The 16562-nt window shown below is 40.7% G+C and overlaps 1 protein-coding gene across 1 annotated transcript in view; it reads left to right on the forward strand.

Annotated features, from left to right (window-relative positions):
* Positions 1–15945, forward strand: part of LOC122555749 (serotransferrin-B-like) — a 50946-nt gene extending 35001 nt beyond the window's left edge. Inside the window, exons 11-17 of the mRNA XM_043701832.2 lie at positions 1184–1234; positions 3581–3745; positions 5412–5574; positions 8270–8334; positions 9169–9353; positions 13530–13722; positions 15690–15945. Coding sequence (XP_043557767.2) covers positions 1184–1234; positions 3581–3745; positions 5412–5574; positions 8270–8334; positions 9169–9353; positions 13530–13722; positions 15690–15724 — 857 coding nt within the window. The 3' untranslated portion in view covers positions 15725–15945. The remainder of the gene's footprint in view (positions 1–1183; positions 1235–3580; positions 3746–5411; positions 5575–8269; positions 8335–9168; positions 9354–13529; positions 13723–15689) is intronic.
* The last annotated feature ends 617 nt before the right edge of the window (positions 15946–16562 follow it).

Here is a 16562-nt window from a genome sequence, read left to right on the forward strand (position 1 = left end):
GTAAGTAAAGCAATAAAACATCTTTGGCTTTATTAATAGTGGTATACTGTGCAACTGTATGAAGGTGATGTTGAGACAAAAATTGAAATTGCTGGAGCGACTCAGCAGGTCTGAAGTAATGTTGAATTGCACAAAACACTTGTGAAACCTCAGCTGGAGGATTGTGTACAGTCCTGGGAGAATATGTATGAAAAATGCAAATGCACTGGAGAGTTCAGAAGTGATCTACAAGAATGGTCCCAAAGATGTAGAACTTCAATGATGAGGATAAATTGAAGAAGTTGGGATTCATCTTCTTGAAGAGAAGGAGGCTAAGAGGAGACCCAAAAGAGGTTTCCAAAAACATGACAGGGATGGATAGAGTCGCAGAAAGTGATCCTGCTCATAAAGGTGTCAGGAACCAGATGACACACATTGAAAGCGATTTGCAAAAGGAGCAAATGTGATGTGAGAAAAAAAACTACTTGTAAGTGTGATAAGGGCAGTTTCAATAAGGTATTTGAGATGGCATTATATAATTATTTGGATAGAAATAATGTGCAAGGATATGAAGGAAAGAAACCAGAAATTGGCAGAAGGTAGTGATGCTCAGTTGAACAGCTATTACAGCCATGATGGACTGAGTGGCCTCTTTCTGCACCTGCAGAAAATCTCTGATTCTGTCATTCTATGATGCATCGGCAACTTCAGTCTTGCTTCTTGAAATGATGGCATAATGCCCAATGAGACAGCTCCAGTCTCTCCTGATAGCATAGAATATTGTATCTGAACTTAGTCAGGAAATTCCACCTCCTACAGTATCTCTTGTACTTATTATTGCATTAGGGCTGAAAGGTTTGAACAATTATGTACTTTGCAGATCATTGAGGAATTCTAACTGAAATGCCAGAGGAAACATGAAGTGTCCTATAGCCTTCTGGGGAATAGCTCAACATCTCATTTTAATGCAGCTTCTGAATACCATAAAGACATAAAACTTATATGAAAGTCCAAACGTTTATCAAAATCAATATAATTCTAGAAGTGTAATGCTCAGGGACAATTCCCTGGAGAGATTTTCCTGGATCCAGTTGGATTTCCTAGAGGCAGCCATGTGCTTTGAGGTTCTTTGCCTGCCATTTCATGGACAACAGATGCAAAGATGTGATTGGTGTTTACAATTTTCTTTCCTTTCTTCTCGCAGCTAATCTTGAGCCATGCAAATCCACAGGCATGAATGACCAAATCAAGATACGTAAGTTTTCAAACCTACACTATTCTGTCAAGTCCTACTGACTTGGTGTGATCACTATTGATGGGCTCCTCACTGTCCAAATAAATACAATATATCTGCTTAGCTGCCAGTGAGTTCCATACATTTCTTCATGCTGTTACCTGGCAAATTCCTGGTCCAGTCCATAAGGTATAACCATAAGACTATAACGTATTGGAGCAATTTGTCCATTTAGTACACTGAGTCTGCTTGCCATTTGATCATGGCTGATTTGTTTCTCAACCCTACTTTCCTGCTTTTGTGTGTAAAACACCATTTCCCAGATTGTTATGGACCAAAAGTTCCCTACACATTAGCCCTTGTATAGTGTTGCACGAACATTGGGATTTTGTTGAGACATAAGAACTAGTAGCAAGAGTAGGAAATTCAGCCCTTAGGGCCTGCTCTGTCATTTAATACAATCATGGCTGATCTCATCTTGGCCTCACCTCCACTTTCCTGCCCACTCTCCATAACCCTTCAACTCATTACTAATTAAAAATCTGTCTCTCTCCTCCATAAAGATACTCAATGTCCCAGCATCCTCCACACTGTGGGGTAGCGAATTCCACAGATTTACAATCTTTGAGAGTAGTAATTTCTCCTCATCTCTGTTTAAAATCTCCTATCCCTTATTCTAAAACTGTGATCTCTCATTCTAGATTGCCACATGTGAGGTAACGTCTGCTCTATGTCAATATTTTGTCCATCTCATAAACAGACGTCTGGATGTTTATTAATAACATTAACTACTGACAATGTTACACAATCTCAGCCTTACACATTGTCCAGGTTCTGTGCTTATTATTGTTACTGCAACTACAGAAACAGCAGCTGAGAACCAGTAACATATGCTGGAATATCACCTTGTGGTGGTCTTAAAGATAAACTACCTGTCTGGTCTACAGCATATGCAATAATGTAACATCTCCTCTTTTACTTTAAAGAAAGAGAGCGCTTTTCCAAGGATGTATATTGACACATTATCTCTTCATAACGAAGAAAACATTCTGGATGTATAACATGACTAGATCTATTATTTATACAGTCAGTTCAGGAGACAGAAAGGAGTAGGAAGAGATGGAGGGTGTCCCTACACTAAGTAGCAGTGCCACAACCTGATTGTGCAGAAAGAAGCATCTAACTCCTTGAGTACTGCACTGAGAAAATGCACAAAAAATTCCTGGCAATTTCTACTTATTTTAAAACTCACCTGCTTTTTAGAGTTAAAATCAGGCCGAAAGTATGTTCCAATTGTTATAACAGTCCCCAGGCAAGTATCCCCAATTTGTTACGATTCTGGATGGACCATCTCCAAACGGTTCTGCTCCCAAGGGAAAAGGGGTGAAGTAGTTCCCCTTCTTAATTCAACTCCTCTCTCAGTTTGTTACAGCAGGTTAACTTATAAAGGATCCTCTTTCTCAATCCAAATTTGTTTATGTTTGCCAGGGAGCCAAACTGATCAGTCTTTCTTGAGTTAAAGAAAAGGTGAGATTAGTAGCTATTAAACACAATAAAATAAAATAAAATCAGTCTCTAGGTTCTGTGAATGATAGATAGTGGACTGTTGTGACCACTGAGTTGGACGATGATGGTAATGCTGACACTAGCCACGGAGCAGTTGATTAGCTGACAAGCTTCTGTTCTCTTGCCTTCTTGAGAGCAGCTTCACTGACTTGCCTGGCCTCCATTATTCAGAGTGAGAAAGAGTCCTTCATTACCCATGACACCAAAGTGTCTCAAGCTGTGACCTTACTGTAGGTCACTGTGGCATATCAACCCACTAACACACACAGACTAGTTGATGTAATTATTTTATTTTCAAGCCTTTTGTTTATATACTCCTGGAAAGGTAAGTACAAAGATGTCTACACTTTGGGACACAGTACACAGGAGGTATCTTTCTGCTGTCAAGGATGGTGAGCTGTTCATTACTACAGTGACCACAGGAATTCACAGTCCAGTTTGTTTTAAATTGCATCTCTTCCCTTTGAAGGATAGCTGTTTGAAGTTCCTTTGGCACCTTCAGGTACAACATTCCAAGATTCCTCTCAAGACTAAGTGTGATTCACATAGGGTTTTGCCAAATAGCCACTACATTTACATCTGCAGCGATAGAGTTATGCTCATGATGAAATATTTGAGTGGAGTTTAAGCTGCCCCGTTGTTAACTTTTAGTTTCAGAACCCATTCGAACATAGCATCTGTGCTTGAACAATCTAAAACCAAGCCTATCCCTAGCTGCCTTACTGTCCTGAATACTGCTCTGCTCTAAATATGTATCCTCTTTTCCACTGAGAATATTACATTGTTTGTATTCTTTCACAGCCTCTTACTTTGCTGTGGCGGTTGTAAAGAATACTAGCCTGAACTGGGAGACACTGAGAGGGAAAAAGTCCTGTCACACAGCTGTTGGCCGGACTGCTGGCTGGAACATTCCGATGGGATACCTGATTTCAGAGAGGAAAATCAACGCTTGCGATGTTTTTAATTGTAAGTGTGATTCCTCATGTTTAAAAGCTAATAAATGTTCATGTTAAAGAGTAAAGTTAAAAGTAAACAGTTCTCTCTCCATGCAAATGGATGGCTCTGTCTCATGTGTTAGAAAAGGGCTCCAAGGTTTTGACCAGGTGACAATAAATGGATGGAAGCTTTAGGGAGCCAGGAGGAGAGTATTTTTGCCTTTGGCCTGGTCTTGTAGCCATTGTTTTTATTGGTGAGTCCAGCTATGTTTCTGGTCAAACCCAAGATTTTGATAGTGGGGGACTCAGTTATGGTAATGCAATTTGGATCACAAAGGATAGTGTCTAGATTGTCTCTTATTGGATGGTCATAGCCTGGAATTTGTGTGGCATGAATTGCTGCAGACTTGTGTGGCAAGTTACTTGCCACTTGTCAGCCTAAGCCTGGATGTTGTCCAGATCTTGTTACATTTAGACACGGGTTGCTTCAGCATCTGAGGAGTCACAAATGGTGCTGAGCATTTGTACCACCATCGGTGATTTTCCCCACTTCTAACCTAATGGTGGAGGGAAGTCAGTGATGGAGCAGCTGAAGATGGCTGGGCATAGGACACTACTCTGAGGAACTCCTGTAGAGATGTTCTGGAGCAGAGATGACTGACCTTTAACAACCACAACTATCCTTCTTGGTGCCAAGTATGACTACAATTAGCAGAGAGTTTTCTCCCATACCCATGATTCCAGTTTTACTAGTGCTCCTTGATAGCACACTCAGTCTAATGTGGCCTCAATGTCCAGGGCTGCCAGTCACACTCTGAAATTCAGCTCTTTTGTCTATTGTTGAACCAAGGCTGTAATGAAGTCAGGAGCTGAGTGGCCCTGGTGGAACCCAAACTGGGAGTCACTGAGCAGGTTATTGCTGAGCAGGTGCTGCTTGATAGCACTGGGTTGACCACTGCCATCACTTTACTGATGATCGAGAGGAGACTAATGGGGCAGTAATTGGCCGGGGTGGATTTGTCCTGCTTTTTATGTACAGGACACACCTGGGCAATTTGCTACATTGCCAGATAGCTGCCAGTATTGTTGCTCTGCTGGGAGAGTTTGGCTAGGGGAGCAAAATGTTCTGCAGCACAACTCTTCAGTTTTTGCCCGGATGTTGTCACGGCCCATATCCTTTGCAGTATCCAATGCCTCCAACCATTTCTTAACATCACGTGAGTGAATCGAATCAAGGAAGTGTTGAATTGTCCACCTTCATTCATGACTGGATGTGGCATGACTCCAGAATTTAGATCTATTCCATTGGTTGTGAGATCACTTAGCTCTTCTTTTTCAGCTATGCCCGTTGCTGCTCCTGGCATGCCCTTCTGCATACTCCATTGAATCAAGGTTGATCCCTTGCTTGTAGGTAATGGTTGGGTGCGGAATATGCTGGACCATGAGGTTTGCAGATTCTGCTTAAGTACAATTCCCTGAGTAGGAGATCAATGGGAATGTTCATCAGGATCTAACATGACAATCTGATTGGTTTATAGTGGCAGTGATTGGCGTGGGCTATTGTTTTGTGCTGCAGCGCAATTGCGTGATATTACAGATCAATAAGCAATGTTATAAACATTGACACATTTAGTGTCACAGGCCAAAAAAGAATTTAGAGATGAAGTTAACTCCTAATTAAATCTTTTTGAATTAAGCAACATATTTCAGTCAGAGCTGTGCCCCTGGAGCGAATGCTGCCCTGCACCCAAATCTGTGCTCTCTGTGTATTGGAAATGAAAGTCAAAATTCAACGGCACCAACAGACAAATGTGTGGCCAACAGCAATGAGAGGTACTACAGCTACAGCGGCGCCTTCAGGTAAGGAAACAAATCACATGTATACAGGTGCTTTTGTAACCCTCCAAAGAGCTTTCCAGCTGTGTTGTTTGAAGTGTGGTCATTGTGTTATTGCAGCCAATCTGTACTCAGTACTGTCCCACCAATAGCAATGAGATATGGACAGAATTAGCTGTTTCTGAGATTGACTGTGGAATAAATCTTGGCTGAGATGCCATAGCAAACTCTGCTTTTCTTCAAGAATGGGACTATAAGAGCAGGAGAAGGTCACTTAGCCCTGTGACACTATTCTGCCATACACTGAGATTTTGTCTCATCGATGACTAAATTTCAAAACCCTGCCATTGTTGCCCTATTTCCTTTTTCTGTTGAAAAGGCATCAACTTGAAAAGTTAAATGTTTCTGTCTCCACAGGTGTTGCCTGACCTGCTCATTCTATTCGAAATTGAGATTTCACAACAACTGCAGTTTTCTTTAAACCTCAGTTATAGAAGTCCCTCAATCCTGGTTTAAAAATGATCATTTGATCCAACATTAACTTGTACACCAGAAGATACCGTACATACTCGAGTAATAGTCAATTTTTTTGACTACTTTTTAAGGTTAAATTTACAGAGTCGACGATTACATGAATACTACTTTTGAGTGGCTGAAATTTATGCCTGTCAAAATTCATACCATATCATATCATTAGCAGAAGCCCAACTGATCACTAAATGAATGAAGGGAAAAAAGAATGATTGATGGTAATACTGAAAACCCAGAGCGGAACTCAACAGCCAGTGGACTGGAAGACCGGGAGTGGCGTGGAATGACTGGCAGACTGAAAGATTGGAGTGGGACGTGATCGCAGCACACTGACTCAAATGTTGATCTGGTAGCTGCGAAGAACTAGAGTTGACTTTTACGTGAGATATATGGAAAATTCCAGATTATTTGGCCAAAAATAGGGGTCGACCTTTACATGAGATGGACTATTACTCGAGTATATACTGTAAATGTTTTGAACAGAGTCCAACACCACACTTTTAGTGAGAGCTTTGTTTCAGTTAATGGCATTCCATAAAATCACACCCATTTTATCTACATCAAAGGGTTCAGAGATGTTATTATGCACCATATTGAACTCAGGCCTCCTGGCTCAGAGATAAGGTTATTACCACTGTGCTGCTAGAGGTCGCCACCCACCCCATCACACCAAGTATTTTCACATATTCAGAAGTGCTGTTATACACCCCATCACGAAATCACCCACGGTATATTTTAAACTACTCACCACCACCTGTTCTTCAGTTAGTTTGTTTACTTGCAAAGCCTATTAAGGACAATGCAGACCATTGAGGGTGAGGGAGATGTAGGGAGCAGGGCTAAATCAAAATAGAGTTGGAAGGGGACATGCCCCCTGAGCTGCCCACATCTCCCTAAAGGCATCGAGTGTATCAGTGGACACTGCATGCTCCCTCTCCAACTTCACCCAACACGAACATAGCTGCTGAAGAGGGGCAGTCAACTGCTATGAACCCCATGGATTATTAACTCCCCACATTAGCTGCAATCAATTAGCCCTTAATTAATATGCTTGATCCCCAATTCCATTAGGGTCTCAAACATTTTTTCCAAATCACATGAAGTGATATCGCATTAAATATCATTTGTGGAAGAGAGTACAAAACCACAACCCCTCTTTGCATTGATTATTTATGCTTGCAGAGAAAGTGAGGACTGCAGATGCTGTACATCGGAATCAAAAAGTATGGTGCTGGAAACGCACAGCTGGTCAGGCAGCATCCAAGGCCCAGGAGAGTCAATGTTTTGAGCATAAGCTCTTCACCCCATTCCAGATGAAGAGCTTATGCTCGTGATGTCGACTCTCCTGCTCCTTGGATGCTGCCTGACCAGTTGTCCTTCTCCAGCACCACACGTTTTGACTCATTTACGCCTGCCATTACTGGGAATAAGAAGAGTCCTTGATTGAATGTCATCTTTGAACAACAACACCTCTGACAGTGCTGAACTCCTTTGGGACTGAAGCAACAACCTGGTTTTTGTGCCCAGACTTCCAGAGTGGGTTTTGAACTCACAACCTTCAACTCAGCGATATGGGTGCAAAAGGATGACTTGTTAGTTATTAATTTGGAGTGAGCTGCCAAATACTATGGTGGAACAAAGACAAAAGCAGATCATAGTGGATGCATAGGCAGTAGAACTTTAGCACACAGCTGAATGCTGGCTTGGTGAAAAAGCTTGGTACAATGTAGAGGGAAAGCAATCTGACAGATAAGTGCCTGCTGCTGGAAAACGTGGATGTGATTAAGGTTATTGATAGGACTCAACTTGGACATAATATTTAGCAGGATCAAACTGCCTGCTGCCATTACAGAGAGGAATTTTAACCAAGCTTTCTGCTGAGGAAACTGATGGGATCGGGTGCAATGTAAGTTTGCCAAACCAAACAGTGTTGTTCTCCATTGAAGCCAACATGGAACATTGGATGAGTATATGTGTTTCTTACCTGGTGAGCTAGGGTAAACTTGCCCACTCACTGTCTAATTATATTTTATGAAGGGCCACACAGGTGGGATACCAGAGGGCTGCATTGTATGAATTGGAGTCAGCCTGTATTAAAGAGGAAGAGTGAAAATTGGGGAAGGGAAGCATTGAATGCAGTCTCCTTGAAATTCTGATATCTGAATAAGTTCATCCCAATCTCCTCCAGGTGCCTTGTGGAAGTAGGTGATGTTGCATTTGTTAAACATACCACGGTGTCGGAGAACACTGACGGTACGTAATATTCTTGGAAACTTTTCATTGTTCGTGAGTGAGTGAGTGAGTGAATTAAATGGATCTCACACATGCTCGTGGCTTAAGGTGTCATAACAGATTTCACCTGCAGCATGAATGCCTGACAGAGTTTAATCAAACAATTGTGGTTTGGAGACTGAGAGACAGAGAAATTGAAAGGCTGAAAGTGAATACATGCCAAGGCTAACAATTAATATGAAAGAAAATAATTGGGGCATTTAGAAGTATTCAAAAGGTAAAAGAATCATTATAGGGTATCATCCTTCCTGAATAAATGAGGGAGATTAGTTATGAAGAACAAAGACATAAAGGAGACAAAACATTTCTACAATTTTAATAGTGGCAAGAATGCAGGAGGATAGCAAACAATCATTGATAGTTCACTGTATAAAATTATTGGCTCTGAAATAATGAACAGAAATAAGTTAGATAAGTAACTGGCTAGCACGTACCCTTGATGGCAGAAGGAAGTTAGAGATGTGATGACTTGTACCTTCACCCTTGGATCATTTGATCAGGATTCAGTGCCCAGGAACACCATGCAGATAATGAAGGGTACAGCTCCCTCCTGTAATTCAGTGAGGATTTAGAACTGCATGCCCAACTAACAACATCAATATTTTATTCAGTTGTGTTTATCAGATTTAATAATATTTCCTGGAAGAATGGGCCAATTAGATAGGAAATTGGAATGCGGTATATGTAAGACATTTGCATTTCCCCAAAATCTTTGAAATCTCTCACAAAGGGCTTGATAGGAAAATTCAGGAGATGGTGTTAGTGGGTAACTATTGGAATTCTTTTCACTTGTAGGTAATGGAAAGCTTAACTGGAATCAGAATCTGAAATCTTCAGATTATCACCTCTTGTGCAAAGATGGTACTACAGCCCCAATTGATCAGTTTATGAACTGCCATTTGGCTGATGCCCCATCACATGCTGTTATGACCCGATCAGATAAGAGAGCAAAAGTTCTCCAACTGTTGAAGAATGAGCAGGTGAGTATTTTATTGGTCAGTTTTAGGAAATGCTGATGGGATTTTGAGAAAAACAACAGACATAAAAACAGACTGGAAATCTTCAATGGTTGCATAAAAAAGAAATGTTTGATTAAAATTAACGTGGCTTCATTACAATTAGAGTCAGGAGAATTTATAATGGGAAACAGAGAAATGGCAGAGAAGTTAAATGGTTGCTTTATGTCTGTTTTCACCAAGAATGACACAAGAAAGCTCTAGAATTAGAAATCAAAGTGGCTAGGGTGAATGGGGTGTTGATGGAAATTAGTGTTTGTAAGAAGTGGTGAAATGAATAGGGCTGAATGTAGATACTATCCCTGGATCTGATGGTCTTCATCCCAGAGTGTTGAAAGAGGTAGCTGTAGAGTTAGTCAATGGATTAGTGATTACCTTCCTAAAGTCTATAGGTACGGAATGATTTCAGTGAATTGGAATGGAACATATGTTCTGCACCCCAAGCTATTTAAGAATGGAACAAGAGTGAAAGCAGAGAACTACAGATAAATACACACTTGGAAGATAATGATCTAACTGGAGATAGGAGGTGTGGATTTGTGAATGGGAAATTGTGTTTGACTAGCTTGTTTGAACATGTTGCTAACAAAATTGATAAAGAAGAGATGGTGGTTGTGGCATACTTAGACTTTCAGAAGGCTTTTGATAAAGTTCCCCACAGAAGTCTAGATAGAGAAATTAAAGATAAATTTGGAGTTGCCATAATCCCAAAGGAACATAGGCCACCTTTCTCATTGGAGAGAGAAGTGATTGCTGGTGGTTTAATCCAAGCTTCATCACAATAGAAAAATTAAAGCATACAGTAAAGGAGATAATGTGTTGGCATAGGTTAATGACTGGTGAACAGACAGAAAACAGGACAGGAACAAATGGGACATTCTCAAATTAACAAGTTGTGATTTGTGAGATGGTGTAAATACCCATAACACAAATGTGATTTGCATTTGGGAACTGAACGTAATATTTCCCAATTTGCTGATGCTACAAAGTGGTGTGATGAAAATATTAAGCAACTTCAGGAGGATTTGGACAGACTTAATGAATGGTTAAGGTCATGGCAGATGGAATATAATGTGGAAACATCTGAAGTTATCCATTTTGGTCAGTGAAACCAATATGCAGAATATTTATTAGATGGCAAGAGACTGAAAAGTGTAGATCTACAAAAGAATGCAGGCATCCTTATCAATAAGTCACTAAAGGCTAACGTGCAGGTACAGCAAGCGATCAGGAAGACTAATGGAATGTTAGTCTTTATTGCAAGAGGATTTGAATACAGGAGTAGAGAAGTTTTGCTTCAATCATTGTAGAGGTTGGTTAAACTGCATGTACAGTACTGTATGGAGTTTTGGTCTCCTTTTCTCAGAAAAGACTCTTTACATAGTGGGGAGAGCAATAAAAGGTTTATCGGACTTATTCCCAAGATGGCAGGACTGGTCTATGAAGAGGTAAAAACAATGACTGCAGATGCCGGAAACCAGATTCTGGATCAGTGGTGCTGGAAGAGCACAGCAATTCAGGTAGCATCCGACGAGCAGCAAAAATCGACGTTTCGGGCAAAAGCCCTTCATCAGGAATAAAGGCAGAGAGCCTGAAGCGTGGAGAGATAAGCTAGAGGAGGGTGGGGGTGGGGAGAAAGTAGCATAGAGTACAGTAGGTGAGTGGGGGAGGAGAAGAGCTTCAGGGCAGAGGAAATGACCTGGGAGTTGCAGTGGGCAAACTAGGCCCCTATTCACTAGAGTATCGATGAATGACAGATCTTATTGAAACGTAAGAAGTACTGAAAGGAACAGTCAGGGTACATGCAGGTAAGATATTTCCCCTGGTTAAAGCATCTAGAACTCTAATAACTGCACAAAATGTCACCAAATCACCTTTGTTTACTGGTAAACATACCTTGGCCCATTCAGAGCCACCACCCCACCAAAAACTGAGGTGGTTCAAAATCTCCTGGCTATATATATTTTTCTTTCTTTGTAGTGCTTATTTCTCCCCAGCAGCCATATCATGTGCATGTAGGTGTAGGACATAGTGAAGAAACATCATGTGCTGAAAGCTTCATTTTTATTTCACTACCAGGTAGAAAAAAAAACACTTGAGTGGCCAGTGGCAAGCAATGCCCTTCTCATCACAGGAGCAATGCCTATGTGAAAACATACATGAAGGGGAGGATAGGCATTAAGTCAAAAAAGTTAAATTGAAGGGGGAAATAAGGCACCCACAGTCCCAACCTGTCCCTAAATACCTCTAGGGCGTTAGTGGACACCACATGCTCCTTCTCCAGGGAGGCCCAGATGTAACCACAGAAGAGGGGCAGGTAGTCAGCCGTAACGACCTCCTCTACAGCCTGCTACCTTTCCTATTTTATTTTGTTTAACAGTATAGTTTACAAACTAACATTAACAGCCATATACAGAGAAACAGCAATTTACAAGGAAGAGGAGCAGTAAAAGCCAGATCCCAAACCAACAAACAGAGTCCCTTCTGGTACAGAGTTCATTACCATAAACAGTTCTTTTCCAAGTGTAGAGTCCATTCCCAGGAGTGGAGTCCACTCTAGTATACAAAGTGTATGGTAAGAAATGAAGTCCATTTCAAACTGCAGAGTCCACTGTCAAAAACAGAGTCCACAACCAAGGGCAAAGTCCACTCCTGAAGGCATCAAGTGTACACAGGTGCTCAGTCTCCCTAGAGTCCCAGACCACCCATAGAGAACTAGGCCCATTTACAGAAACACAGTGCATTGTAAAGGTGCAGTTAACTCACAGGGGTTTAGTCCACTCCCAAGCTCCAGGATGCAGTATCTCCCAACACACATGTTCAGTCTTTACAAATGCCTAATCTGCCAAAGAGCCAGGCCTACCCATAGAAACAGCTAAACTGGAAAGGTGCATTTTCTCACAGGGGCTCAGTCCAAACACCAAGAAAGTAAAAACACATTCCAAAGAAAACCAGAGTACAAGAGCTAAACCCTGCCAAAAAAGTGAAAAGACTAACACACAGGCTGTCACCAGTCAGCGAAACAACAGTTCCCCAATGAGAACAAACTTACACCTGAAACACATTGACTGTGGAAATCAACCAGTTTAGAAATTAGTCCTCAATTAAAAAAAAAAGCCAGTTGACAAATTGGCTGTGTAGATCATCCAGTTCAGGAATCAGGTTTCCCCCAAAAAACACAGAGCAACATACACTGGCTGTGGCAGGGAACTCTAACCTCCTGGTTGTATTTTCTTTTCCCTTTAGACCAACATTTCATCACTGAGGCACCCATTTATTTAGTTGTGCACAGTAAACTGGCTATGACCAGCCAGCTCAGAGTCAGTCCCCTACCTCCTGGTTATATCAGTCAGCCGGGGCTTTCCTGATTATCCCAGGTTAACAACCCCAATCAAGGACATTATAGTCAACAGGATCCAGCTGGTCCAATCACTACAAGAACAAAGCAGCATAATTTAAACATAAGGGAGACATTAATTATGTCCCATGTGAGGAGAAATATTATCGCTCAGAGGATTGTAAACCAATGGAATTCTCTAACAAAGAGGGCTTAGTCTTTGCGTATGTTTAAGGTGGAGGTTGATAAATTTCTGCTAAGCAATGAAGTACAGTTTTATGGGGAATGGAGTGATTAAAAGACATCAAATGATTCATTGAATGTGACTCCTGTCCCATAGAAGTGTGGTCACTTCTGAACAAATATTTTATTTCAAGGTGGATGATAAATGTTGTCAGAAATAGCCACACACCATGAAAGATTAAGAAGAAACCACCAGCCTTGTTGGTTTTCCCATTTTACAAGAGAGATTTATTAAAGACAGAGAGGTGTTGCTGACAGATCAAAAAAAATTCAGGCTGAGATGCTCTAAGTGTATCAGTGTGTATTAGTCATAAGTCAATGTCAGCATTGTTATTGAAAAAATTGGAGCTATTTAAAACTGAGATTGATAAATTTTTAATTCACAGCAGTGAAATGATTTGGAGTACAGACAGATTGAGGTACAGATCTGCTATGATATGGTTTTAAGGTGCAGCAAGCTTGAAGAGCTAAACAATGTTTTCCTAGTGGCAGATTCACATTCCAGACAATTGCAATGTGTTTACGGTCACCATCATTAACAGGTTTGCTTCAAATTCTAGTTGAAACATGGTCGTGGTGGATCTGAGGAAAACAACTTCTCCATGTTTGATTCAACAAAGTTTTCTGGGAAGGATCTCCTATTTAAAGACTCCACTCAATGCCTCATTGAAGTCCCAGATGGTGATTACAAAACGTACCTGGGTGACAGTTACATCAGTATAATGGAAGGACTCCAGTCCTGTGAACCCCTTGGTAATTATTATTGAGTTATAGACTTCACTAAACATGGCTTCTTTACTTCAGAATGTTGGATTTTTACTGGGAATGTAAAGCACGGATGAATGGGTTCAGAATAAATTTTTTCAGGCGATGCTATACTATGGGAGAATTAGTAAGGAAGCTTGCCTGCACTATTTAATGTAGGCTGCTTTCCATCAATCTTTGAGCTGAACTGGAATAGCAACAGAAGTAAGATCACAGTTGAACATTTCTGTTTGTGATGTGGTTCATTCAATTGTCAGTGGCCCAATCTATATTCATGGATATTGAGGGTAAGGGGCCCACTTACTTAGATCCCAGGATCTTTGGAGCTTCATTTAATGTAGCCTTTCATATTTAAAAAAACACACAACACCAGGTTATAGTCCAATAGGTTTATTTGGAAGCACTAGCTTTTGGAGCGCTGTTCCTTTATCCTTCCTAGACAAAGGAACAGCACTCCGAAAGCTGGTGCTTCCAAATAAACCTGTTGATTTATAACCTGGCATTGTGTGGTTTTTACTTTGTCCAGCCCAGTCCAACACCCGCACCTCCGCTCATGCCTTTCAGAGCATTATAGATCTGAATAGCTGAGATCTGGAAATGTAGGATAGTTCAGTCATCTGACATCATTGGATATTGGAGTTCAGCCAGGCATCGCAGTCTTCAGCAGAAAGACCACACATTGTAAAGGTGTACAAATTCTATGTTGATTTTGATGAGGTTACTAGATATTTTTCTGTCAGAACTCGAATTACTGCTCCAGTTGTGAAGTTTCCAAACTTGTCCTTTTTGTGCAGTTATCACATTATTCTCTAGTCTCCTGAACCAGAATCTGGCTCTTGCCTCATTGAGTTGACGTTGGCCAACATCTCTTGTGTTCAAAGCCCAGTCTTGATTGTGCTTCCAAAAGCGAAAATGCTGGAAAATCTCAGCAGGTCTGGCAGCATCTGTAAGGAGAGAAAAGAGCTGGTGTTTCGAATCTAACTGACCCTTTGTCAAAGGGCTTTGACAAAGGGTCAGTTAGACTTGAAACGTCAGCTCTTTTCTCTCCTTACAGATGCTGCCAGACCTCCTGAGACTTTCCAGCACTTTCTCTTTTGGTTTTTACTTGATTGTGCTTTCTTGGCTGCTCCAACCTTTCAGCTTTGCAGATGTGGACAACATGTTAGCTGTAGTGATGCTCAACAAATTCCCAAAGAAAGAAAGTTATGATTGCAACACAGATCTTCCTTGATTGAAAACAGTTTTTAATAACATAACCTCTATAACTCTATTGGATAAAACATACAAAAAATGGGACTAGTTTAAATTGTGAAAACTGGACAGCATGGAAAAGTTGGGCTGAAGGGCCTGTTTTCATGCTATCGACTTCTATATCTGTAATTTACCAGTTCATTAATCATCCATGGGGGAAAATAAGGAGGAAATTGGATTATGCGTTACTTTAAACCTTAATGCCAGAAGTGTCCAAATCTGCCCTGTACTAATGGGGTGAATTACAGGGTCACAGACTCAAGCTCATTCGTAATGGCTTAGATCTCAGTAAAAGCATGTTCTATTTACAAAATAGCATCAGAGGTTGTGATTCAGTTGGTTGGGAAATCATAAAATGTTGACTGCTGATTTTTGAACTGTTGCTCGAATTCTGGGGCTGAGTGGTGTTGGAACAATGCAAAATTGTGATTTCAAACCAGGCAATACTTAACCCAGACAGTCTTGGTGGGCAATGTACTTACTGGGTTGGGATGGTATCAAAGATATATTTTGTGACTAACTTATGCTAGAAAGGTGACACTGGGTGTTTGAAATGTAATTGCTATGTTTCTCACTCATAATCTCCTTCACCTATAAGAACACAAGAGAAACTACATAAACATAAGCGCTCCATTGCTACAGGGGGCATTTACAGTGAGGACCTTTACAGCAACATTCTAAGCATCTGTTCTTCCCTATTTCAGAGCTTCTGGAAGCTTGTTCCTTTAAAACCTGCTGAAGCCCATAGTGATGACTTTGGGAGGACTTTCCAACGATGACCAGGAATTTCTTCATTCTTTCCATTGATGCCTGTCCAACTGCAATGATGTTCATGTAATGCTTGCTTGAATAGTCTTCTGTATGTAACAGATTTGCTATAGATAATGATGAGCTACGCTGCTATTGAAAACATAGTTGATTCTAACCCTATAACACAAAATAAAATATCCATGGTAATAATTCAGACTTTCTCGGCTATTTTTATACAGCAACTTTACTTTGACTTGATCATTAATTCACCAATGATACATTTATTTCATTTTTACATAATTCCTTCCAGTTAGATTTCTTACTCCTGCCAACTCACAACTCCAAGAGGTTAGGGCAATTGCATTTCTTATTTTAGTTTGCTTCTTATTTTGAGTAATCCATCACCAAGCTCTACGTTCTAAGTCCTGATTACTCTTTTCCAAGTCATTGGGAGAATGGCAGAAACTTGCTCTCCTTAGAGGAGGGAAGATTATGGGGAGATTTAATCGAGATATTCAAATGAAAAGGTGTCTACACAGAGATAAATAGGTAAAATAGCAGCACTTCCATTTGATGGAAGGGTCTGGAAATAGAGAGCATTAATTTAAGGTCTAATAGTGACACAAAGAAGATTTATTTCATGCAGTGAATTGTTACAATCTGGAAAGGATGAGTTGTGAGTTGAATGAAGGCAGATTCAGTAAGGGTTTTCAGACAGGAGTAGATAAGTGCTTGAAAAGAAAACAATAAAAAGGCTACAGGGAAAAGGTGGGTGAGTGAACCTGCTGTTGCAGAGTGGGTGCAGAGTCAACAAGGCAAATGATCTT

Source organism: Chiloscyllium plagiosum, unplaced genomic scaffold, assembly GCF_037043375.1.
Source record: "Chiloscyllium plagiosum isolate Xiang-an unplaced genomic scaffold, Cpla_swu_hap1 HiC_scaffold_13, whole genome shotgun sequence".
In the NCBI taxonomy this organism is placed as follows: Eukaryota; Metazoa; Chordata; class Chondrichthyes; order Orectolobiformes; family Hemiscylliidae; genus Chiloscyllium; species Chiloscyllium plagiosum.